The sequence below is a fragment of the Oncorhynchus masou genome, chromosome 32 (assembly GCF_036934945.1).
Source record: "Oncorhynchus masou masou isolate Uvic2021 chromosome 32, UVic_Omas_1.1, whole genome shotgun sequence".
NCBI lineage: Eukaryota > Metazoa > Chordata > Actinopteri > Salmoniformes > Salmonidae > Oncorhynchus > Oncorhynchus masou.
In genome coordinates, this window is record NC_088243.1 from 80,079,110 (window position 1) to 80,106,241 (window position 27,132).

At 40.2% G+C, this 27,132-nt stretch overlaps 2 protein-coding genes across 3 annotated transcripts in view; both read right to left on the bottom strand.

Annotated features, from left to right (window-relative positions):
- The window catches only part of LOC135527278 (uncharacterized PPE family protein PPE62-like), a 37,342-nt gene extending 15,254 nt beyond the window's left edge, over positions 1–22,088 (bottom strand). The window contains exons 1-2 of the mRNA XM_064955870.1: positions 22,083–22,088; positions 20,264–21,968 (exon numbers count right to left, since the gene is read on the bottom strand). Coding sequence (XP_064811942.1) covers positions 20,264–21,968; positions 22,083–22,088 — 1,711 coding nt within the window. The remainder of the gene's footprint in view (positions 1–20,263; positions 21,969–22,082) is intronic.
- Positions 21,908–27,132, bottom strand: part of LOC135526662 (actin filament-associated protein 1-like 1) — a 52,771-nt gene continuing 47,546 nt past the window's right edge. For both annotated transcript variants that reach the window (XM_064955201.1, XM_064955200.1), the window contains 4 exons: positions 26,495–26,662; positions 26,153–26,328; positions 25,926–26,021; positions 21,908–22,846 (listed from right to left, as the gene is read on the bottom strand). In XM_064955201.1, the coding sequence (XP_064811273.1) occupies positions 22,820–22,846; positions 25,926–26,021; positions 26,153–26,328; positions 26,495–26,662 (467 nt within the window). In that variant the 3' untranslated portion in view covers positions 21,908–22,819. The remainder of the gene's footprint in view (positions 22,847–25,925; positions 26,022–26,152; positions 26,329–26,494; positions 26,663–27,132) is intronic.

Here is a 27,132-nt window from a genome sequence, read left to right on the forward strand (position 1 = left end):
CAGACCAGCTAGATCTACTGTCTCTATTATATTATGACAGACCATCTAGATCTACTGCCTATTTTATATTATGACAGACCAGCTAGAACTACAGTCTCTATTATATTATGACAGACCAGCTAGATCTACTGTCTCTATTATATTATGACAGACCAGCTAGATCTACTGTCTCTATTATATTATGACAGACCAGCTATATCTACTGTCTCTATTATATTATGACAGACCAGCTAGATCTACTGTCTCTATTATATTATGACAGACCAGCTAGATCTACTGTCTCTATTATATTATGACAGACCAGCTAGATCTACTGTCTCTATTATATTATGACAGACCAGCTAGATCTACTGTCTCTATTATATTATGACAGACCAGGTAGATCTACTGTCTCTATTATATTATGACAGACCAGCTAGATCTACTGTCTCTATTATATTATGACAGACCAGCTAGATCTACTGTCTCTATTATATTATGACAGACCAGCTAGATCTACTGTCTCTATTAATATTATGACAGACCAGCTAGATCTACTGTCTCTATTATATTATGACAGACCAGCTAGATCTACTGTCTCTATTATATTATGACAGACCAGCTAGATCTACTGTCTCTATTATATTATGACAGACCAGCTAGATCTACTGTCTCTATTATATTATGACAGACCAGCTAGATCTACTGTCTCTATTATATTATGACAGACCAGCTTGATCTTCTGTCTCTATTATATTATGACAGACCAGCTAGATCTACTGTCTCTATTATATTATGACAGACCAGCTAGATCTACTGTCTCTATTATTTATGACAAACAAGCTAGATCTACTGTCTCAATATATTATGACAGAACAGCTAGATCTACTGTCTCTATTATATTATGACAGACCAGCTAGATCTACTGTCTCTATTATATTATGACAGACCAGCTTGATCTATGTCTCTATTATATTATGACAGACCAGCTAGATCTACTGTCTCTATTATATTATGACAGACCAGCTAGATCTACTGTCTCTATTAATATTATGACAGACCAGCTGATCTACTGTCTCTATTATATTATGACAGACCAGCTGAACTACTGTCTCTTTTATATTATGACAGACCAGCTATATCTACTGTCTCTTTTATATTATGACAGACCAGCTAGATCTACTGTCTCTATTATATTATGACAGACCAGCTAGATCTACTGTCTCTATTATATTATGACAGACCAGCTAGATCTACTGTCTCTATTATATTATGACAGACCAGCTAGATCTTCTGTCTCTATTATATTATGACAGACCAGCTAGATCTACTGTCTCTATTATATTATGACAGACCAGCTAGATCTACTGTCTCTATTATTGTATGACAGATCAGCTAGATCTACTGTCTCTATTATATTATGACAGACCAGCTAGATCTACTGTCTCTATTATATTATGACAGACCAGCTAAGATCTACTGTCTCTATTATATTATGACAGACCAGCTAGATCTAATGTCTCTATTATATTATGACAGACCAGCTAGATCTACTGTCTCTATTATATTATCACAGACCAGCTACATCTACTTTCTCTACAAATTTATGACAGACCAGCTGGAACTACTGCCTCTTTTATATTATGACAGACCAGCTAGATCTACTGTCTCTATTATATTATGACAGACCAGCTAGATCTACTGTCTCTATTATATTATGACAGACCAGCTAGATCTACTGTCTCTATTATATTATGACAGACCAGCAAGAACTACTGTCTCTATTTTATTATGACAGACCAGCTAGATCTACTGTCTCTATTATATTATGACAGACCAGCTAGATCTACTGTCTCTATTATATTATGACAGACCAGCTAGATCTACTGTCTCTATTAAATTATGACAGACCAGCTAGATCTACTGTCTCAATTATACTATGACAGACCAGCTAGATCTACTGTCTCTATTATATTATGACAGACCAGCTAGATCTACTGTCTCTTTTATATTATGACAGACCAGCTTGATCTACTGTCTCTATTATATTATGACAGACCAGCTAGATCTAATGTCTCTATTATATTATGACAGACCAGCTAGATCTACTGTCTCTATTATATTATGACAGACCAGCTAGATCTACTGTCTCTATTATATTACAGAAAGACCAGCTCTGACCAGCTTGATCTACTGTCTCTATTAATCTATGACAGACCAGCTAGATCTACTGTCTCTATTATATTATGACAGACCAGCTAGATCTTCTGTCTCTATTTTATATATGACAGACCAGCTAGATCTACTGTCTCTATTATATTATGACAGACCAGCTAGATCTACTGTCTCTATTATATGATGACAGACCAGCTAGATCTACTGTCTCTATTATATTATGACAGACCAGCTAGATCTACTGTCTCTATTATATTATGACAGACCAGCTAGATCTACTGTCTCTATTATATTATGACAGACCAGCTAGATCTACTGTCTCTATTATATTATGACAGACCAGCCTGATCTACTGTCTCAATTATATTTTGACAGACCAGCTAGATCTACTGTCTCTATTATATTATGACAGACCAGCTAGATCTACTGTCTCTATTATATTATGACAGACCAGCTAGATCTACTGTCTCTATTATATTATGACAGACCAGCTAGATCTACTGTCTCTATTATATTATGACAGACCAGCTTGAACTACTGTCTCTATTATATTATGACAGACCAGCTTGATCTACTGTCTCTATTATATGATGACAGACCAGCAAGATCTACTGTCTCTATTATATTATGACAGATCAGCTAGATCTATTGTCTCTATTATATTATGACAGACCAGCTACATCTACTTTCTCTATTATATTATGACAGACCAGCTGGATCTACTGTCTCTATTATATTATGACAGACCAGCTAGATCTACTGTCTCTATTATATTATGACAGACCAGCTAGATCTACTGTCTCTATTATATTATGACAGACCAGCTAGATCTACTGTCTCAATTATATTATGACAGACCAGCTAGATCTACTGTCTCTATTATATTATGACAGACCAGCTAGATCTACTGTCTCTATTATATTATGACAGACCAGCTAGATCTACTGTCTCTATTATTTTATGACAGACCAGCTACATCTACTGTCTCTATTATATTATGACAGACCAGCTACATCTACTGTCTCTATTATATTATGACAGACCAGCTAGATCTACTGTCTCTATTATATTATGACAGACCAGCTAGATCTACTGTCTCTATTATATTATGACAGACCAGCTGGATCTACTGTCTCAATTATATTATGACAGACCAGCTAGATCTACTGTCTCTATTATATTATGACAGACCAGCTAGATCTACTGTCTCTATTATATTATGACAGACCAGCTAGATCTACTGTCTCTATTATATTATGACAGACCAGCTAGATTTACTGTCTCTATTATATTATGAAGGACCAGCTAGATCTATTGTCTCTATTATATTATGACAGACCAGCTAGATCTACTGTCTCTATTATATTATGACAGACCAGCTAGATCTACTGTCTCTATTATATTATGACAGACCAGCTAGATCTACTGTCTCTATTATATTATGACAGACCAGCTAGATCTACTGTCTCTATTATATTATGACAGACCAGCTAGATCTACTGTCTCTATTATATTATGACAGACCAGCTTGAAGATCTACTGTCTCTATTATATTATGACAGACCAGCTAGATCTACTGTCTCTATTATATTATGACAGACCAGCTAGATCTACTGTCTCTATTATTTATGACAGACCAGCTAGATCTACTGTCTCTATTATATTATGACAGACCAGCTAGATCTACTGTCTCTATTATTTATGACAGACCAGCTAGATCTACTGTCTCTATTATATTATGACAGACCAGCTAGATCTACTGTCTCTATTATATTATGACAGACCAGCTAGATCTACTGTCTCTATTATATTATGACAGACCAGCTAGATCTACTGTCTCTATTTTATATTATGACAGACCAGCTAGATCTACTGTCTCTATTATATTATGACAGACCAGCTAGATCTACTGTCTCTATTATATTATGACAGACCAGCTAGATCTACTGTCTCTATTATATTATGACAGACCAGCTAGATCTACTGTCTCTATTATATTATGACAGACCAGCTAGATCTACTGTCTCTATTATATTATGACAGACCAGCTAGATCTACTGTCTCTATTAATTTATGACAGACCAGCTAGATCTACTGTCTCTATTATATTATGACAGACCAGCTAGATATACTGTCTCTATTATATTATGACAGACCAGCTAGATCTACTGTCTCTATTATATTATGACAGACCAGCTAGATCTACTGTCTCTATTATATTATGACAGACCAGCTAGATCTACTGTCTCTATTATATTATGACAGACCAGCTAGATCTACTGTCTCTATTATATTATGACAGACCAGCTAGATCTACTGTCTCTATTATATTATGACAGACCAGCTAGATCTACTGTCTCTATTATATTATGACAGACCAGCTAGATCTACTGTCTCTATTATATTATTACAGACCAGCTAGATCTACTGTCTCTATTATATTATGACAGACCAGCTAGATCTACTGTCTCTATTATATTATGACAGACCAGCTAGATCTACTGTCTCTATTATATTATGACAGACCAGCTAGATCTACTGTCTCTATTATATTTTGACAGACCAGCTAGATCTACTGTCTCTATTATATTATGACAGACCAGCTAGATCTACTGTCTCTATTATATTATGACAGACCAGCTAGATCTACTGTCTCTATTATATTATGACAGACCAGCTAGATCTACTTCATCTATTATAATATGACAGACCAGCTAGATCTAGTGTCTCTATTATATTATGACAGACCAGCTAGATCTACTGTCTCTATTATATTATGACAGACCAGCTAGATCTACTGTCTCTATTATATTATGACAGACCAGCTAGATCTACTGTCTCTATTATATTATGACAGACCAGCTAGATCTACTGTCTCTATTATATTATGACAGACCAGCTAGATCTACTGTCTCTATTATATTATGACAGACCAGCTAGATCTACTGTCTCTATTATATTATGACAGACCAGCTAGATCTACTGTCTCTATTATATTATGACAGACCAGCTAGATCTACTGTCTCTATTATATTATGACAGACCAGCTAGATCTACTGTCTCTATTATATTATGACAGACCAGCTAGATCTACTGTCTCTATTATATTATGACAGACCAGCTAGATCTTCTGTCTCTATTATATTATGACAGACCAGCTAGATCTACTGTCTCTATTATATTATGACAGACCAGCTAGATCTACTGTCTCTATTATATTATGACAGACCAGCTAGATCTACTGTCTCTATTATATTATGACAGACCAGCTAGATCTACTGTCTCTATTATATTATGACAGACCAGCTAGATCTACTGTCTCTATTATATTATGACAGACCAGCTAGATCTACTGTCTCTATTATATTATGACAGACCAGCTAGATCTACTGTCTCTATTATATTATGACAGACCAGCTAGATCTACTGTCTCTATTATATTATGACAGACCAGCTAGATCTACTGTCTCTATTATATTATGACAGACCAGCTAGATCTACTGTCTCTATTATATTATGACAGACCAGCTAGATCTACTGTCTCTATTATATTATGACAGACCAGCTAGATCTACTGTCTCTATTATATTATGACAGACCAGCTAGATCTACTGTCTCTATTATATTATGACAGACCAGCTAGATCTACTGTCTCTATTATATTATGACAGACCAGCTAGATCTACTGTCTCTATTATTTATGACAGACCAGCTGATCTACTGTCTCTATTATATTATGACAGACCAGCTAGATCTACTGTCTCTATTATATTATGACAGACCAGCTACATCTACTGTCTCTATTATATTATGACAGACCAGCTAGATCTACTGTCTCTATTATATTATGACAGACCAGCTAGATCTACTGTCTCTATTATATTATGACAGACCAGCTAGATCTACTGTCTCTAATTTATTATGACAGACCAGCTAGATCTACTGTCTCTATTATATTATGACAGACCAGCTAGATCTACTGTCTCTATTATATTATGACAGACCAGCTAAATCTACTGTCTCTATTATATTATGACAGACCAGCTAAGAACTGCTGTCTCTATTATATTATGACAGACCAGCTAGATCTACTGTCTCTATTATATTATGACAGACCAGCTAGATCTACTGTCTCTATTATATTATCTACAGACCAGCTAGATCTACTGTCTCTATTATATTATGACAGACCAGCTGGATCTACTGTCTCTATTATATTATGACAGACCAGCTAGATCTACTGTCTCTATTTTATATTATGACAGACCAGCTAGAATCAGACCTGTCTCTGTCTCTATTATATTATGACAGACCAGCTAGATCTCTGCTGTCTATTATATTATGACAGACCAGCTAGATCTACTGTCTCTATTATATTATGACAGACCAGCTAGATCTACTGTCTCTATATATATTATGACAGACCAGCTAGATCTACTGTCTCTATTATATTATGACAGACCAGCTAGATCTACTGTCTCTATTATATTATGACAGACCAGCTAGATCTACTGTCTCTATTATATTATGACAGACCAGCTAGATCTACTGTCTCTATTATATTATGACAGACCAGCTAGATCTACTGTCTCTATTATATTATGACAGACCAGCTAGATCTACTGTCTCTATTATATTATGACAGACCAGCTAGATCTACTGTCTCTATTATATTATGACAGACCAGCTAGATCTACTGTCTCTATTATATTATGACAGACCAGCTAGATCTACTGTCTCTATTATATTATGACAGACCAGCTAGATCTACTGTCTCTATTATATTATGACAGACCAGCTAGATCTACTGTCTCTATTATATTATGACAGACCAGCTAGATCTACTGTCTCTATTATATTATGACAGACCAGCTAGATCTACTACTGTCTCTATTATATTATGACAGACCAGCTAGATCTACTGTCTCTATTATATTATGACAGACCAGCTAGATCTACTGACTCTATTATATTATGACAGACCAGCTAGATCTACTGTCTCTATTATATTATGACAGACCAGCTAGATCTACTGTCTCTATTATATTATGACAGACCAGCTAGATCTACTGTCTCTATTATATTATGACAGACCAGCTAGATCTACTGTCTCTATTATTTATGACAGACCAGCTAGATCTACTGTCTCTATTATATTATGACAGACCAGCTAGATCTACTGTCTCTATTATATTATGACAGACCAGCTAGATCTACTGTCTCTATTATATTATGACAGACCAGCTAGATCTACTGTCTCTATTATATTTATGACAGACCAGCTTGATCTACTGTCTCAATTATATTATGACAGACCAGCTAGATCTACTGTCTCTATTATATTATGACAGACCAGCTAGATCTACTGTCTCTATTATATTATGACAGACCAGCTAGATCTACTGTCTCTATTATTTTATGACAGACCAGCTAGATCTACTGTCTCTATTATATTATGACAGACCAGCTAGATCTACTGTCTCTATTATATTTATGACAGACCAGCTAGATCTACTGTCTCTTTTATATTATGACAGACCAGCTAGATCTACTGTCTCTATTATATTATGACAGACCAGCTAGATCTACTGTCTCTATTATATTATGACAGACCAGCTAGATCTACTGTCTCTATTATATTATGACAGACCAGCTAGATCTACTGTCTCTATTATATTATGACAGACCAGCTAGATCTACTGTCTCTATTATATTATGACAGACCAGCTAGATCTACTGTCTCTATTATATTATGACAGACCAGCTAGATCTACTGTCTCTATTATATTATGAAAGACCAGCTAGATCTACTGTCTCTATTATATTATGACAGACCAGCTAGATCTACTGTCTCTATTATATTATGACAGACCAGCTAGATCTTCTGTCTCTATTTTATATTATGACAGACCAGCTAGATCTACTGTCTCTATTATATTATGACAGACCAGCTAGATCTACTGTCTCTATTATATTATGACAGACCAGCTAGATCTACTGTCTCTATTATATTATGACAGACCAGCTAGATCTTCTGTCTCTATTATATTATGACAGACCAGCTAGATCTACTGTCTCTATTATATTATGACAGACCAGCTAGATCTACTGTCTCTTATATTATGACAGACCAGCTAGATCTACTGTCTCTATTATATTATGACAGACCAGCTAGATCTACTGTCTCTATTATATTATGACAGACCAGCTAGATCTACTGTCTCTATTATATTATGACAGACCAGCTAGATCTACTGTCTCTATTATATTATGACAGACCAGCTAGATCTACTGTCTCTATTATATTATGACAGACCAGCTAGATCTACTGTCTCTATTATATTATGACAGACCAGCTAGATCTACTGTCTCTATTATATTATGACAGACCAGCTAGATCTACTGTCTCTATTATGTTATGACAGACCAGCCTAATCTACTGTCTCTATTATATTATGACAGACAAGCTAGATCTACTGTCTCTATTATATTATGACAGACCAGCTAGATCTACTGTCTCTATTATATTATGACAGACCAGCTAGATCTACTGTCTCTATTATATTATGACAGACCAGCTAGATCTACTGTCTCTATTATATTATGACAGACCAGCTAGATCTACTGTCTCTATTATATTATGACAGACCAGCTAGATCTACTGTCTCTATTATATTATGACAGACCAGCTAGATCTACTGTCTCTATTATATTATGACAGATAAGCTAGATCTACTGTCTCTATTGTACTTTGCAAGACCAGCTAGATCTACTGTCTCTATTATATTATGACAGACCAGCTAGATCTACTGTCTCTATTATATTATGACAGACCAGCTAGATCTACTGTCTCTATTATATTATGACAGACCAGCAAGATCTACTTTCTCTATTATTTTATGACAGACCAGCTTGATCTACTGTCTCTATTATATTATGACAGACCAGCTAGATCTACTGTCTCTATTATATTATGACAGACCAGCTAGATCTACTGTCTCTATTATATTATGACAGACCAGCTAGATCTACTGTCTCTATTATATTATGACAGACCAGCTAGATCTACTGTCTCTATTATATTATGACAGACCAGCAAGATCTACTGTCTCTATTATATTATGACAGACCAGCTAGATCTACTGTCTCTATTATATTATGACAGACCAGCTAGATCTACTGTCTCCATCATATTATGACAGACCAGCTAGGTCTACTGTCTCTATTATATTATGACAGACCAGCTAGATCACATATGTCAGAGTCAAGGCCCGCGGGCCACATCCGGCCCGCGAGAAGGTTTTTTACGGCCCCTGGGATGATCTTGATTTATTATTAGAACCGGCCCGCAGACCGCAGCAAGCCGGCAGCCCGCAGATCTTTTACACGCACCAATACTACATTTCCCACAATGCAACGGTGACGCACCGAGCAGTAGGCTGCTTCATTTCAATATTTATTGGCACAGCAGTCGTCAGCATCACAGTAAAATTAACTTTCAGATACCCATCAAAAATGGCAAAACGGAAGGTGGACACTGAGAACCGGGGTTTCAAACAAGGTGGGAGTCGGAGTATATGTTCACGGAGGTAGCTGGAAAACCTGTGTGTCTTCTGTGTGGAGAAAGTGTGGCGGTACTGAAAGAGTATAATCTGAGACGACATTATGAAACGAAACACGCGGACAAAAACAAGAATATGGACATGGAACAAAGGCTACAAAAGGCAGAGGAATTAAAACGAGGCCTCAAATCTCGACAGGCTCTGTTCAAAAAAGCCAAATCACAAGGCCAGGCTGCTGTCAAGGCCAGTTTTATTTTGGCAGAAGAGATCGCTAAATCAGCCCGGCCATTTACGGAGGGGGATTTCATCAAAAACTGCATGATTAAAGTTTGTGACGAAGTTTGCCCAGAAAAAGGCAACTCTTTTTAAATGTGAGTCTGAGCAGAAACACCATTGCCGAGAGAGTAGACCAGTTGTCCATCAATCTAAAAGAGCAGCTTGTGAAAAAGGGAAAAGATTTCATTGCATATTCCTTGGCTGTGGATGAGAGCACCGACATTTCTGACATTGCCCAGTTGTCAATTTTCATCCGCGGAGTGGACTCCAGCCTAAGCGTGACAGAGGAGTTTTTGGCTTTACGTCCTATGCATGGCACAACTACGGGGCATGATTTGTATGAAGAGGTGTCAAGATGTGTAAATGAGATGGAGCTGCCTTGGGAAAAACTCGTGGGTTTGACAACCGACGGAGCACCTGCGATGTGTGGACACAGGAGCGGACTGGTGGCGAAGATACGGGAAAAGATGCAAGAGGAAAACGCGACAGGTGAGCTGACAGCTTATCATTGTATCATACACCAGGAAGCGTTGTGCGGTAAAGCCTTGAAAATGGAGCATGTAATGAGCATCATCACGCGCACAGTTAACTTTATCAGAGCCAAAGGTTTGAATCACCGCCAGTTCAAGGCATTTCTGACGGAGTTAGAAACGGAGCATGGTGATTTGCCTTATCACACAGAGGTGCGATGGCTAAGCCAGGGAAAGGTGCTTCAAAGATGTTTCGAGCTTCGTGAGGAGATTTGTCTGTTCTTGGACAGCAAAGGGAAAGACACAACACAACTCCGAGACGAAATGTTTCTGTGTGAAATGGCTTTTCTGTGTGACATTACGAGTCATCTGAATGCAATGAACTTGCAGCTGCAGGGTCGGGATCATGTCATCTCTGATATGTACAGTACAGTGAAGGCATTTAAAACCAAACTGACTCTGTGGGAGACGCAGATGCGGAAAGAAAATTTGAGCCACTTTCCCAGCTGCCAGACCATGAAAGAGAAGCTCTCTACCAGTGCGTTCCCGAGCGCACAGTTGGCTGATAAAATAGGTATGCTTGCCGCTGACTTTCGACGCCGATTTGCTGACTTTGAAGCACAAAAAAGCAGGTTGGAACTGCTCGGTAACCCATTTGCTGTTGACGTGGAAAGCTCACCACCAAACCTCCAAATGGAGTTGATTGACCTCCAATGCAATGATGCACTGAGGGCAAAATATGCGGCAGTGGGTGCTGCGGAGTTCGCCCGTTTCCTCCCCGACACAATGCCCCAGCTGCGCATCCAGGCTGCTCAAACGTTGTCTATGTTTGGCAGCACATACCTGTGTGAACAACTTTTTCTTTGATGAACCTGAACAAAACATCACACAGAAGTCGACTTACTGCTGAACACCTCCACTCAATTCTGAGGATTTCCTCAGCTCAGAGCCTTACCCCGAACATTGATGAACTTGTGGAAAAGATGGGACACCACCAAGTATCACCCTCAACCTCAAACAAGTGAACATTACTGTGCAATCACATATTTAGAGTTTTTACTCAGTTCAAGTTTAAAAGTTAAAGTTTAATATTTGTTTTCACTGCATGTTACTTCTCCTTAAACAAAGTGTTGTTTTTGATTAATAGATTTTTGCACTTTATTTTATTGTATTTCAATCCAATTATATTTTAAAAATATTTCAGTTGAGTGGATGATAGAAAATTGCTATTATTGTTTTTTTCTTTGAAGTAAATTTAGCCCACTTTTGCTAAAATAGAAAATATAGGCTACTGATGGTGCCTTGAATACCGGTTTCTTTCATTTAATGTTCATGTTATGGGGATTTTTATATAAAGGAAATTTGTCTTTTGTGTCTGTTGAAAATTAAAGATTACTGACAGAGCCATAAGAAAATATTGCTTTATTTATCTGATCATATTGGAATATATTTGTTAGGTTTTCAGTAGGTTCAATTAGGTTCACTAGACTATATGCGTCATTTAAAAATTTTCAATGAACATTCGAACAGTCCGGCCCTCGGCTTGTAGCTAAATTTTTTATTTGGCCCTCCGTCCATTTGACTTTGACACCCCTGAGCTAGATCTACTGTCTCTATTATAATATGACAGACCAGCTAGATCTACTGTCTCTATTATATTATGACAGACCAGCTAGATCTACTGTCTCTATTTTATTATGACAGACCAGGTAGATCTACTTTCTCTATTATATTATGACAGACCAGCTTGATCTACTGTCTCTATTATATTATGACAGACTAGCTAGATCTACTGTCTCTATTATATTATGACAGACCAGCTAGATCTACTGTCTCTATTATATTATGACAGACCAGCTAGATCTACTGTCTCTATTATATTATGACAGACCAGCTAGATCTACTGTCTCTATTATATTATGACAGACCAGCTATTATATTATGATCTACTGTCTCTATTATATTATGACAGACCAGCTAGATCTACTGTCTCTATTATATTATGACAGACCAGCTAGATCTACTGTCTCTATTATATTATGACAGACCAGCTAGATCTACTGTCTCTATTATATTATGACAGACACGCTTGATCTACTGCCTCTATTATATTATGACAGACCAGCTTGATCTACTGTCTCTATTATATTTTGACAGACCAGCTAAATCTACTGTCTCTATTATATTATGACAGACCAGCTAGATCTACTGTCTCTATTATATTATGACAGACCAGCTAGATCTACTGTCTCTATTATATTATGACAGACCAGCTAGATCTACTGTCTCTATTATATTATGACAGACCAGCTAGATCTACTGTCTCTATTATATTATGACAGACCAGCTAGATCTACTGTCTCTATTATATTATGACAGACCAGCTAGATCTACTGTCTCTATTATATTATGACAGACCAGCTAGATCTACTGTCTCTATTATATTATGACAGACCAGCTAGATCTACTGTCTCTATTATATTATGACAGACCAGCTAGAACTACTGTCTCTATTATATTATGACAGACCAGCTAGATCTACTGTCTCTATTATATTATGACAGACCAGCTAGATCTACTGTCTCTATTATAATATGACAGACCAGCTAGATCTACTGTCTCTATTATATTATGACAGACCAGCTAGATCTACTGTCTCTATTATATTATGACAGACCAGCTTGATCTACTGTCTCTATTATATTATGACAGACCAGCTAGATCTACTGTCTCTATTATATTATGACTGACAGACCAGCTAGATCTACTGTCTCTATTATATTATGACAGACCAGCTAGATCTACTGTCTCTATTATATTATGACAGACCAGCTTTATCTACTGTCTCTATTATATTATGACAGACCAGCTAGATCTACTGTCTCTATTATATTATGACAGACCAGCTAGATCTACTGTCTCTATTATATTATGACAGACCAGCTAGATCTACTGTCTCTATTATATTATGACAGACCAGCTAAGATCTACTGTCTCTATTATATTATGACAGACCAGCTAGATCTACTGTCTCTATTATATTATGACAGACCAGCTAGATCTACTGTCTCTATTATATTATGACAGACCAGCTAGATCTACTGTCTCTATTATATTATGACAGACCAGCTAGATCTACTGTCTCTACTGTCTCTATTATATTATGACAGACCAGCTAGAGCTACTGCCTCTATTATATTATGACAGACCAGCTAGATCTACTGTCTCTATTATATTATGACAGACCAGCTAGATCTACTGTCTCTATTATATTATGACAGACCAGCTCAGTCTACTGTCTCTATTATATTATGACAGACCAGCTAGATCTACTGTCTCTATTATATTATGACAGACCAGCTAGATCTACTGTCTCTATTATATTATGACAGACCAGCTAGATCTACTGTCTCTATTATATTATGACAGACCAGCTAGATCTACTGTCTCTATTATATTATGACAGACCAGCTAGATCTACTGTCTCTATTATATTATGACAGACCAGCTAGATCTACTGTCTCTATTTTATATTATGACAGACCAGCTAGATCTACTGTCTCTATTATATTATGACAGACCAGCTAGATCTACTGTCTCTATTATATTATGACAGACCAGCTAGAACTACTGTCTCTATTATATTATGACAGACCAGCTAGATCTACTGTCTCTATTATATTATGACAGACCAGCTAGAACTACTGTCTCTATTATATTATGACAGACCAGCTAGATCTACTGTCTCTATTATATTATGACAGACCAGCTAGATCTACTGTCTCTATTATATTATGACAGACCAGCTAGATCTACTGTCTCTATTATATTATGACAGACCAGCTAGATCTACTGTCTCTATTATATTATGACAGACCAGCTTGATCTACTGTCTCTATTATATTATGACAGACCAGCTAGATCTACTGTCTCTATTATATTATGACAGACCAGCTAGATCTACTGTCTCTATTATATTATGACAGACCAGCTAGATCTACTGTCTCTATTATATTATGACAGACCAGCTAGATCTACTGTCTCTATTATATTATGACAGACCAGCTAGATCTACTGTCTCTATTATATTATGACAGACCAGCTAGATCTACTGTCTCTATTATATTATGACAGACCAGCTAGATCTACTGTCTCTATTATATTATGACAGACCAGCTAGATCTACTGTCTCATTTATTTTATGACAGACCAGCTAGATCTGCTGTCTCTATTATATTATGACAGACCAGCTAGATCTACTGTCTCTATTATATTATGACAGACCAGCTAGATCTACTGTCTCTATTATATTATGACAGACCAGCTAGATCTACTGTCTCTATTATATTATGACAGACCAGTGAGATCTACTGTCTCTATTATATTATGACAGACCAGCTAGATCTACTGTCTCTATTATATTATGACAGACCAGCTAGATCTACTGTCTCTATTATATTATGACAGACCAGCTATGTTACTGTCTCTATTATATTATGACAGACCAGCTAGATCTACTGTCTCTATTATATTATGACAGACCAGCTAGATCTACTGTCTCTATTATATTATGACAGACCAGCTAGATCTACTGTCTCTATTATATTATGACAGACCAGCTAGATCTACTGTCTCTATTATATTATGACAGACCAGCTAGATCTACTGTCTCTATTATATTATGACAGACCAGCTAGATCTACTGTCTCTATTATATTATGACAGACCAGCTAGATCTACTGTCTCTATTATATTATGACAGACCAGCTAGATCTACTGTCTCTATTATATTATGACAGACCAGCTAGATCTACTGTCTCTATTATATTATGACAGACCAGCTAGATCTACTGTCTCTATTATATTATGACAGACCAGCTAGATCTACTGTCTCTATTATATTATGACAGACCAGCTAGATCTACTGTCTCTATTATATTATGACAGACCAGCTAGATCTACTGTCTCTATTATATTATGACAGACCAGCTAGATCTACTGTCTCTATTATATTATGACAGACCAGCTAGATCTACTGTCCCTATTATATTATGACAGACCAGCTAGATATACTGTCTCTATTGTTTTATGACAGACCAGCCACATCTACTTTCTCTATTATATTATGACAGACCAGCTCGATCTACTGTCTCTATTATATTATGACAGACCAGCTAGATCTACTGTCTCTATTATATTATGACAGACCAGCTAGATCTACTGTCTCTATTTTATATTATGACAGACCAGCTAGATCTCTGTCTCTATTATATTATGACAGACCAGCTAGATCTACTGTCTCTATTATATTATGACAGACCAGCTAGATCTACTGTCTCTATTATATTATGACAGACCAGCTAGATCTACTGTCTCTATTATATTATGACAGACCAGCGAGAACTACTGTCTCTATTATATTATGACAGACCAGCTAGATCTACTGTCTCTATTATATTATGACAGACCAGCTAGATCTACTGTCTCTATTATATTATGACAGACCAGCTAGATCTACTGTCTCTATTATATTATGACAGACCAGCTTGATCTACTGTCTCTATTATATTATGACAGACCAGCTAGATCTACTGTCTCTATTATATTATGACAGACCAGCTAGATCTACTGTCTCTATTAAATTATGACAGACCAGCTAGATCTACTGTCTCTGTTATATTATGACAGACCAGCTAGATCTACTGTCTCTATTATATTATGACAGACCAGCTAGATCTACTGTCTCTATTATATTATGACAGACCAGCTAGATCTACTGTCTCTATTATATTATGACAGACCAGCTAGATCTACTGTCTCTATTATATTATGACAGACCAGCTATATCTACTGTCTCTATTATATTATGACAGACCAGCTAGATCTACTGTCTCTATTATATTATGACAGACCAGCTTGATCTACTGTCTCTTTTATATTATGACAGACCAGCTAGAACTACTGTCTCTATTATATTATGACAGACCAGCTTGATCTACTGTCTCTATTATATTATGACAGACCAGCTAGATCTACTGTCTCTATTATATTATGACAGACCAGCTAGATCTACTGTCTCTATTATATTATGACAGACCAGCTAGAACTACTGTCTCTATTATATTATGACAGACCAGCTAGATCTACTGTCTCTATTATATTATGACAGACCAGCTAGATCTACTGTCTCTTTTATATTATGACAGACCAGCTAGAACTACTGTCTCTATTATATTATGACAGACCAGCTTGATCTACTGTCTCTATTATATTATGACAGACCAGCTAGATCTACTGTCTCTTTTATATTATGACAGACCAGCTAGATCTACTGTCTCTATTATATTATGACAGACCAGCAAGATCTACTGTCTCTATTATATTATGACAGACCAGCTAGATCTACTGTCTCTATTATATTATGACAGACCAGCTAGATATACTGTCTCTATTATTGTATGACAGACCAGCTGGATCTACTGTCTCAATTATATTATGACAGACCAGCTCGATCGTCTGCCTATTTTATATTATGACAGACCAGCTACATCTACAGTCTCAATTATATGATGACAGACCAGCTTGATCTTCTGCCTATATTATATTATGACAGACCAGCTACATCTACTGTCTCAATTATATTATGACAGACCAGCTTGATCTTCTGCCTATTTTATATTATGACAGACCAGCTAGAACTACTGTCTCAATTATATTATGGCAGACCATCTAGATCTACTGTCTCTATTATATTATGACAGACCAGCTAGATCTACTGTCTCTATTATATTATGACAGACCAGCTTGATCTACTGTCTCTATTATATTATGACAGACCAGCTAGATCTACTGTCTCTATTATATTATGACAGACCAGCTAGAACTACTGTCTCTATTAAATTCTGACAGACCAGCTAGATCTACTGTCTCTATTATATTATAGCAGCCCAGCTAGAACTACTGCCTCAATTATATTATAGCAGCCCAGCTAGAACTACTGCCTCAATTATATTATGACAGACCAGCTAGATCTACTGTCTCTATTATATTATGACAGACCAGCTAGATCTACTGTCTCTATTATATTTTGACAGACCAGCTATATCTACTGTCTCTATTATATTATGACAGACCAGCTAGATCTACTGTCTCTATTATATTATGACAGACCAGCTAGATCTACTGTCTCTATTATATTATGACAGACCAGATTGATCTACTGTCTCTACTATATAATGACAGACCAGCTACATCTTCTGTCATCATTTAAATTATGACTGACCAGCTTGATCTACTGCTCTTTTATATTATGACAGACCAGCTTGATCTACTACTGTCTATATTATATTATGACAGACCAGCTAGATCTACTGTCTCTATTATATTATGACAGACCAGCTTGATCTACTGTCTCTTTTATATTATGACAGACCAGCTAGAACTACTGTCTCTATTATGACAGACCAGCTTGATCTACTGTCTCTATTATATTATGACAGACCAGCTAGAACTACTGTCTCTATTATATTATGACAGACCAGCTAGATCTACTGTCTCTATTATATTATGACAGACCAGCTAGAACTACTGTCTATATTATATTATGACAGACCAGCTAGATCTACTGTCTCTATTATATTATGACAGACCAGCTTGATCTACTGCCTCTTTTATATTATGACAGACCAGCTAGAACTACTGTCTCTATTATGACAGACCAGCTTGATCTACTGCCTCTTTTATATTATGACAGACCAGCTTGATCTACTGCCTCTTTTATATTATGACAGACCAGCTAGATGCACTGTCTCTATTATATTATGACAGACCAGCAAGATCTACTGTCTCAATTATTTTATGACATATCAGCCACATCTATTGTCTCTATTATATTATCACAGACCAGCTAGATACACTGTCTCTATTATTGTATGACAGACCAGCTGGATCTACTGTCTCAATTATATTATGACAGACCAGCTCGATCTTCTGCCTATTTTATATTATTACAGACCAGCTAGAACTCCTGTCTCAATTATATTATGGCAGACCAGCGACATCTGCTGTCTCTACTATATTATGACAGACCAGCTTCATCTAAAGTCTCAATTATATGATGACAGACCAGCTAGATCTTCAGCCTATTTTATATTATGACAGACCAGCGAGAACTACTGTCTCAATTATATTATGGCAGACCAACTAGATCTACTGTCTCTGTTATATTATGACAGACCAGCTTGATCTACTGTCTCAATTATATTATAGCAGACCAGCTAGATCTACTGTCTCTGTTATATTATGACAGACCAGCTTGATCTACTGTCTCAATTATATTATAGCAGACCAGCTAGAGCTACTGTCTCAATTATATTATGACAGACCAGCTAGAACTACCTTCTCTATTAAATTCTGACAGACCAGCTAGATCTACTGTCTCTGTTATATTATGACAGACCAGCTTGATCTCCTGTCTCAATTATATTATAGCACACCAGCTAGAGCTACTGTCTCAATTATATTATGACAGACCAGCTCGAACTACTGTCTATATTATATTATGACAGACCAGCTAGATCTACTGTCTCTATTATATTTTGACAGGACGAGCTATATCTACTGTCTCTATTATATTATGACAGACCAGCTAGATCTACTGTCTCTATTATATTATGACAGACCAGCTAGATCTACTGTCTCTATTATATTATGACAGACCAGATTGATTTACTGTCTCTACTATATAATGACAGACCAGCTACATCTTCTGCATCATTTAAATTATGACTGACCAGCTTGATCTACTGCCTCTTTTATATTATGACAGACCAGCTTGAACTACTGTCTATATTATATTATGACAGACCAGCTAGATCTACTGTCTCTATTATATTATGACAGACCAGCTTGATCTACTGCCTCTTTTATATTATGACAGACCAGCTAGAACTACTGTCTCTATTATGACAGACCAGCTTGATCTACTGCCTCTTTTATATTATGACAGACCAGCTAGAACTACTGTCTCTATTATATTATGACAGACCAGCTTGATCTACTGCCTCTTTTATATTATGACAGACCAGCTAGAACTACTGTCTATATTATATTATGACAGACCAGCTAGATCTACTGTCTCTATTATATTATGACAGACCAGCTTGATCTACTGCCTCTTTTATATTATGACAGACCAGCTTGATCTACTGCCTCTTTTATATTATGACAGACCAGCTAGAACTACTGTCTCTATTATATTATGACAGACCAGCTAGAACTACTAGTAAAGTATTACAGTAAAGTCTGCAAAAACACAACAGTGAATGTTAAAGTATGTATTACCATATTATAAACAGGGTCGATAGAGCTCTGAATGCTGATTGGCTGACAGTATTGCATCATGCGTAAGAACAACCATTAATTGTGGTATATTTGCCATATTCCACACTCCCTTTGTGGGTGGTGGAGGGACAAAATACCATTCGTATCCATTGCTTATCAATGTACATTATAGGAGAAACACTCCCTTAATGCGTTACAAAATAAAAACTTAAAACTTCACTAGCTTCTGCCCCATGTCACTTGCATGAATACAACCAACTGTTATTGGGTCAGGTACCTCTTCCTCCCATCCATGGCAATTACTCCCGCACTTTTTCAATTTGTATTCAATTTTTTATAAAGGACCTGGTGGCCTATCGAGACATAATAATAAGGAGAGCACTAAATCAATCATTGAATACCTCTGTAAAACTACTGAAGCTGTAATAATAATTAAAAAATAAAAATAATTTTCTAAACCTGCCCCGTCTGAACCCGCATCGTCTGAACCCGCATCGTCTGAACCCGCCTCGTCTGAACCCGCCTCGTCTGAACCCGCCTCGTCTGAACCCGCCTCGTCTGAACCCGCATCGTCTGAACCCGCATCGTCTGAACCCGCCTCGTCTGAACCCGCATCGTCTGAACCCGCATCGTCTGAACCCGCATCGTCTGAACCCAACTCGTCTGAACCCGCATCGCCTGAACCCAACTCGTCTGAACCCAACCCGTCTGAACCCAACCCGTCTGAACCCAACCCGTCTGAACCCAACTCGTCTGAACCCAACTCGTCTGAACCCAACCCGTCTGAACCCAACCCGTCTGAACCCAACTCGTCTGAACCCAACTCGTCTGAACCCAACCCGTCTGAACCCAACTCGTCTGAACCCAACTCGTCTGAACCCAACTCGTCTGAACCCGCCTCGTCTGAACCCGCCTCGTCTGAACCCAACTCGTCTGAACCCGCCTCGTCTGAACCCGCCTCGTCTGAACCCGCCTCGTCTGAACCCAACTCGTCTGAACCCAACTCGTCTGAACCCGCCTCGTCTGAACCCGCCTCGTCTGAACCCGCCTCGTCTGAACCCAACTCGTCTGAACCCAACTCGTCTGAACCCAACTCGTCTGAACCCAACTCGTCTGAACCCAACTCGTCTGAACCCGTCTCGTCTGAACCCAACTCGTCTGAACCCAACTCGTCTGAACCCGCATCGTCTGAACCCGTCTCGTCTGAACCCAACTCGTCTGAACCCAACTCGTCTGAACCCGCATCGTCTGAACCCGCATCGTCTGAACCCAACTCGCCTGAACCCAACTCGCCTGAACCCAACTCGTCTGAACCCAACTCGTCTGAACCCGTCTCGTCTGAACCCAACTCGTCTGAACCCAACTCGTCTGAACCCGCATCGTCTGAACCCGCATCGTCTGAACCCAACTCGCCTGAACCCAACTCGCCTGAACCCAACTCGTCTGAACCCAACTCGTCTGAACCCGTCTCGTCTGAACCCAACTCGTCTGAACCCAACTCGTCTGAACCCGCATCGTCTGAACCCAACTCGCCTGAACCCAACTCGCCTGAACCCAACTCGTCTGAACCCAACTCGTCTGAACCCAACTCGTCTGAACCCAACTCGTCTGAACCCGTCTCGTCTGAACCCGTCTCGTCTGAACCCGTCTCGTCTGAACCCGTCTCGTCTGAACCCAACTCGTCTGAACCCGTCTCGTCTGAACCCAACTCGTCTGAACCCGCCTCGTCTGAACCCAACTCGTCTGAACCCGCCTCGTCTGAACCCGTCTCGTCTGAACCCAACTCGTCTGAACCCGTCTCGTCTGAACCCGTCTCGTCTGAACCCAACTCGTCTGAACCCAACTCGTCTGAACCCGTCTCGTCTGAACCCGTCTCGTCTGAACCCAACTCGTCTGAACCCAACTCGTCTGAACCCGTCTCGTCTGAACCCGTCTCGTCTGAACCCAACTCGTCTGAACCCAACTCGTCTGAACCCAACTCGTCTGAACCCAACTCGTCTGAACCCAACTCGTCTGAACCCAACTCGTCTGAACCCGTCTCGTCTGAACCCAACTCGTCTGAACCCAACTCGTCTGAACCCAACTCGTCTGAACCCAACTCGTCTGAACCCAACTCGTCTGAACCCAACTCGTCTGAACCCGCCTCGTCTGCTGATTTGTAAACCTGAGTAGAGGAAAACTTAGGAAAACTAATCCTGAAAGGTTAAGGTCCTTCTACTGATAAAACAGAAGGTAATGAACTCTAGTGCCTTAGTCTTCGGTTGAACTCACAGATTACATGCATGAAGATGTCAAGTCAGATCAAGTTTGTTCACTATTTTGCTCATTTAAAAAACAGTGAAAAAGAGGAAACATGTTCAACGGAGATGATCAACTTTTGTCAGGACCCGCCTCGTCTTAGCCCGTCTCGTCTGAACCCGCCTCGAATTAGCCCCAATATGTTATTTAATGTATATGCTTTCACTTTATCCACTCTAATACATGACACATTTGTGGGTGTGGACAGCTGTGCTGGAAGGACAGTCAATGTAATATCTGATTCAGCCCCCTGCAGTAAAAGCCCTTTTATCAAAGGACCCAGAGTCAGAGGAACTCATGGATACCATTTTTATGTCTCTGTGTGTAGTTTTAAGGACGTTGAAGGTAGGTTCTGGAGGCCTTGTTAACTAACTTTAGTGAAATGACTGGAAGTCTACAGGAGAAGTTACAGTAGCATGGAGCTAGGAATGGGCTAAACTGCCAACATCTGGAAGTATCCCTTTAAAGCTGGTACAGTAAATCACAGAGTTTTCCTTCCATGTCCATTGTCTTCCATTCCTGTTCTATGGAACATTCTTAAATCTCTCAATGTCTCTTCTCTGTGGTTTATCAAGGTAAATGAATATCCTTTCTGTACACTGGCTCAATATCCTGAATACGTGTCCATTTCGTCCATCTCTACAATAATCGGAACAACAAATCCTCTCTCTGATATGCCTCCAATCATCTCCAATCTTGCTTTAACATCCTTATGCCCTAAGAGCATTTCTTCGACTCCCATTCCTGCAAAGAAAATCAACAGTTCAATATTTTTGCATATTACACTTTAAGTGTATTACACGCACACACACACACACACACACACACACACACACACACACACACACACACACACACACACACACACGCTGAGTTCTCCTCTGTGAGTTCTCCTCTGTGAGTTCTCCTCTGTGAGTTGTCCTCTGTGAGTTGTCCTCTGTGAGTTGTCCTCTGTGAGTTGTCCTCTGTGAGTTGTCCTCTGTGAGTTGTCCTCTGTGAGGTGTCCTCTGTGAGGTGTCCTCTGTGAGGTGTCCTCTGTGAGGTGTCCTCTGTGAGTTGTCCTCTGTGAGTTGTCCTCTGTGAGGTGTCCTCTGTGAGTTGTCCTCTGTGAGTTGTCCTCTGTGAGTTGTCCTCTGTGAGTTGTCCTCTGTGAGTTGTCCTCTGTGAGTTGTCCTCTGTGAGTTGTCCTCTGTGAGTTGTCCTCTGTGAGTTGTCCTCTGTCTCCTCAGGTGCTCACTAACTGCTGGGACACCATTAGACCCCTGTGGCCTGATGATGGAACTGGCTGATAGTGACAGACTGTGACCTGATGATGGAACTGGCTGATAGACAGACTGTGGCCTGATGATGGAACTGGCTGATAGACAGACTGTGGCCTGATGATGGAACTGGCTGATAGACAGACTGTGGCCTGATGATGGAACTGGCTGATAGACAGACTGTGACCTGATGATGGAACTGGCTGATAGACAGACTGTGACCTGATGATGGAACTGGCTGATAGACAGACTGTGGCCTGATGATGGAACTGGCTGATAGACAGACTGTGGCCTGATGATGGAACTGGCTGATAGACAGACTGTGGCCTGATGATGGAACTGGCTGATAGACAGACTGTGACCTGATGATGGAACTGGCTGATAGACAGACTGTGACCTGATGATGGAACTGGCTGATAGACAGACTGTGGCCTGATGATGGAACTGGCTGATAGACAGACTGTGGCCTGATGATGGAACTGGCTGATAGACAGACTGTGAGCTGATGATGGAACTGGCTGATAGTGACAGACTGTGACCTGATGATGGAACTGGCTGACAGACAGACTGTGACCTGATGATGGAACTGGCTGATAGTGACAGACTGTGACCTGATGATGGAACTGGCTGATAGACAGACTGTGGCCTGATGATGGAACTGGCTGATAGACAGACTGTGACCTGATGATGGAACTGGCTGATAGACAGACTGTGACCTGATGATGGAACTGGCTGATAGTGACAGACTGTGACCTGATGATGGAACTGGCTGATAGACAGACTGTGGCCTGATGATGGAACTGGCTGATAGACAGACTGTGACCTGATGATGGAACTGGCTGATAGACAGACTGTGACCTGATGATGGAACTGGCTGATAGACAGACTGTGGCCTGATGATGGAACTGGCTGATAGACAGACTGTGAGCTGATGATGGAACTGGCTGATAGTGACAGACTGTGGCCTGATGATGGAACTGGCTGATAGTGACAGACTGTGGCCTGATGATGGAACTGGCTGATAGACAGACTGTGGCCTGATGATGGAACTGGCTGATAGACAGACTGTGACCTGATGATGGAACTGGCTGATAGTGACAGACTGTGGCCTGATGATGGAACTGGCTGATAGACAGACTGTGACCTGATGATGGAACTGGCTGATAGACAGACTGTGACCTGATGATGGAACTGGCTGATAGACAGACTGTGACCTGATGATGGAACTGGCTGATAGACAGACTGTGACCTGATGATGGAACTGGCTGATAGACAGACTGTGACCTGATGATGGAACTGGCTGATAGTGACAGACTGTGGCCTGAGGTTGGTACTGGCTGATAGACAGACTGTGACCTGATGATGGAACTGGCTGATAGTGACAGACTGTGGCCTGATGATGGAACTGGCTGACAGATAGACTGTGGCCTGATGATGGAACTGGCTGACAGATAGACTGTGGCCTGATGATGGAACTGGCTGATAGACAGACTGTGGCCTGATGATGGAACTGGCTGATAGACAGACTGTGAGCTGATGATGGAACTGGCTGATAGACAGACTGTGGCCTGATGATGGAACTGGCTGATAGATAGACTGTGACCTGATGATGGAACTGGCTGACAGACAGACTGTGACCTGATGATGGAACTGGCTGATAGACAGACTGTGGCCTGATGATGGAACTGGCTGATAGACAGACTGTGGCCTGATGATGGAACTGGCTGATAGACAGACTGTGAGCTGATGATGGAACTGGCTGATAGACAGACTGTGGCCTGATGATGGAACTGGCTGACAGATAGACTGTGGCCTGATGATGGAACTGGCTGACAGATAGACTGTGACCTGATGATGGAACTGGCTGATAGACAGACTGTGGCCTGATGATGGAACAGGCTGATAGTGACAGACTGTGGCCTGATGATGGAACTGGCTGATAGACAGACTGTGACCTGATGATGGAACTGGCTGATAGACAGACTGTGGCCTGATGATGGAACTGGCTGATAGACAGACTGTGGCCTGATGATGGAACTGGCTGATAGACAGACTGTGACCTGGTTGATGGAACTGGCTGATAGTGACAGACTGTGGCCTGATGATGGAACTGGCTGATAGACAGACTGTGGCCTGATGATGGAACTGGCTGATAGATAGACTGTGACCTGATGATGGAACTGGCTGATAGTGACAGACTGTGACCTGATGATGGAACTGGCTGATAGACAGACTGTGGCCTGATGATGGAACTGGCTGACAGATAGACTGTGGCCTGATGATGGAACTGGCTGATAGACAGACTGTGGCCTGATGATGGAACTGGCTGACAGACAGACTGTGACCTGATGATGGAACTGGCTGATAGACAGACTGTGGCCTGATGATGGAACTGGCTGACAGATAGACTGTGGCCTGATGATGGAACTGGCTGATAGACAGACTGTGGCCTGATGATGGAACTGGCTGATAGTGACAGACTGTGGCCTGATGATGGAACTGGCTGATAGTGACAGATGCACAATTTGAGACCCAGATAAACTGTGTGTGTCTTTCACATTTACCTTGGCTTTCTGCATGACTGTTCCTTTAGAGGAAGAGTAGACATGTTTCTTACAGCTGACTGGTATAGATCCAGAGGAGCAGGATCTGCTGTAGACCTGAGACACACACAAGTTAAAATCATTGGCACCACTGATCATTTATTTGCTGGTGGGTCTTTTTGTGTGTGTGAGTGTGTGTTTGCATGCGTGTCTGTGCGTATGCATGAGCACATTTGTGTGTGTTGTACCTTGCTGGAGGGTTTGCTCTCCCCAGGTGCCCCCAGAGCCCCTCCTGCTAGACTCTTCTGCACGTTGTCTTTAACCTGGGTGAGACGCAGCTCCAGGTCCACCCTCTCACTCTCCTTCCCCCGGCAAGCCTCCTCTAGCTGGGACACACGCTCACTCAGGGAGCTCCTCTGCTCCTCTGCTCCAGGAACACACAGCAACAGAGGAAATTGATTAGGGAGCACCTGTATAGTTGCTCCAGTAGGGGGTGGTAGAGCATTGCTGATTATATTTTGTAGGTATGTTTAAGTACTGTAGCCTACTGAGATATGTTTTGTGTGTTTGTGTGTTCTGACCCCTCTTACCTGAAGCAGTCTTCAACCTCTCCTTCACCTCTCTCCTCGCTTGTCTCAGTGTCAGCAGAGTGTTCCGTATTCCATCCCTCTCTCTCTCCAGCTCTTCTTTCTCTTTCAAGTAGTGTTTAGCGTCCTCCTCCGCTCGTGTTTTCCCATAGAGACCATATTGATTGGCATCTGGGGGAGTCACAGAAGTGTGAGAGGTGAAAGGTCAGACCTGGTGAGGTTATGGGAAGAAGACGAAACATCTTCTCCCTCTCCCGCTCTGTCTCTCTCCCTCTCTCTCCCTCTCTCTCCCTCTCTCTCCCTCTCTCTCTCTTCCTCTCTCTCCCTCTCTCTTCCTCTCTCTCCCTCTCCCGCTCTGTCTCTCTCCCTCTCTCTCCCTCTCTCTTCCTCTCCCGCTCTGTCTCTCTCCCTCTCTCTCCCTCTCTCTTCCTCTCTCTCCCTCTCCCGCTCTGTTTCTCTCCCTCTCTCTCCCTCTCTCTCCCGCTCTGTCTCTCTCCCTCTCTCTCCCTCTCTCTTCCTCTCCCGCTCTGTCTCTCTCCCTCTCCCGCTCTGTCTCTCTCCCTCTCCCGCTCTCTCTCTCTCCCTCTCCCGCTCTCTCTCTCTCCCTCTCCCGCTCTCTCTCTCTCCCTCTCCCTCTCCCG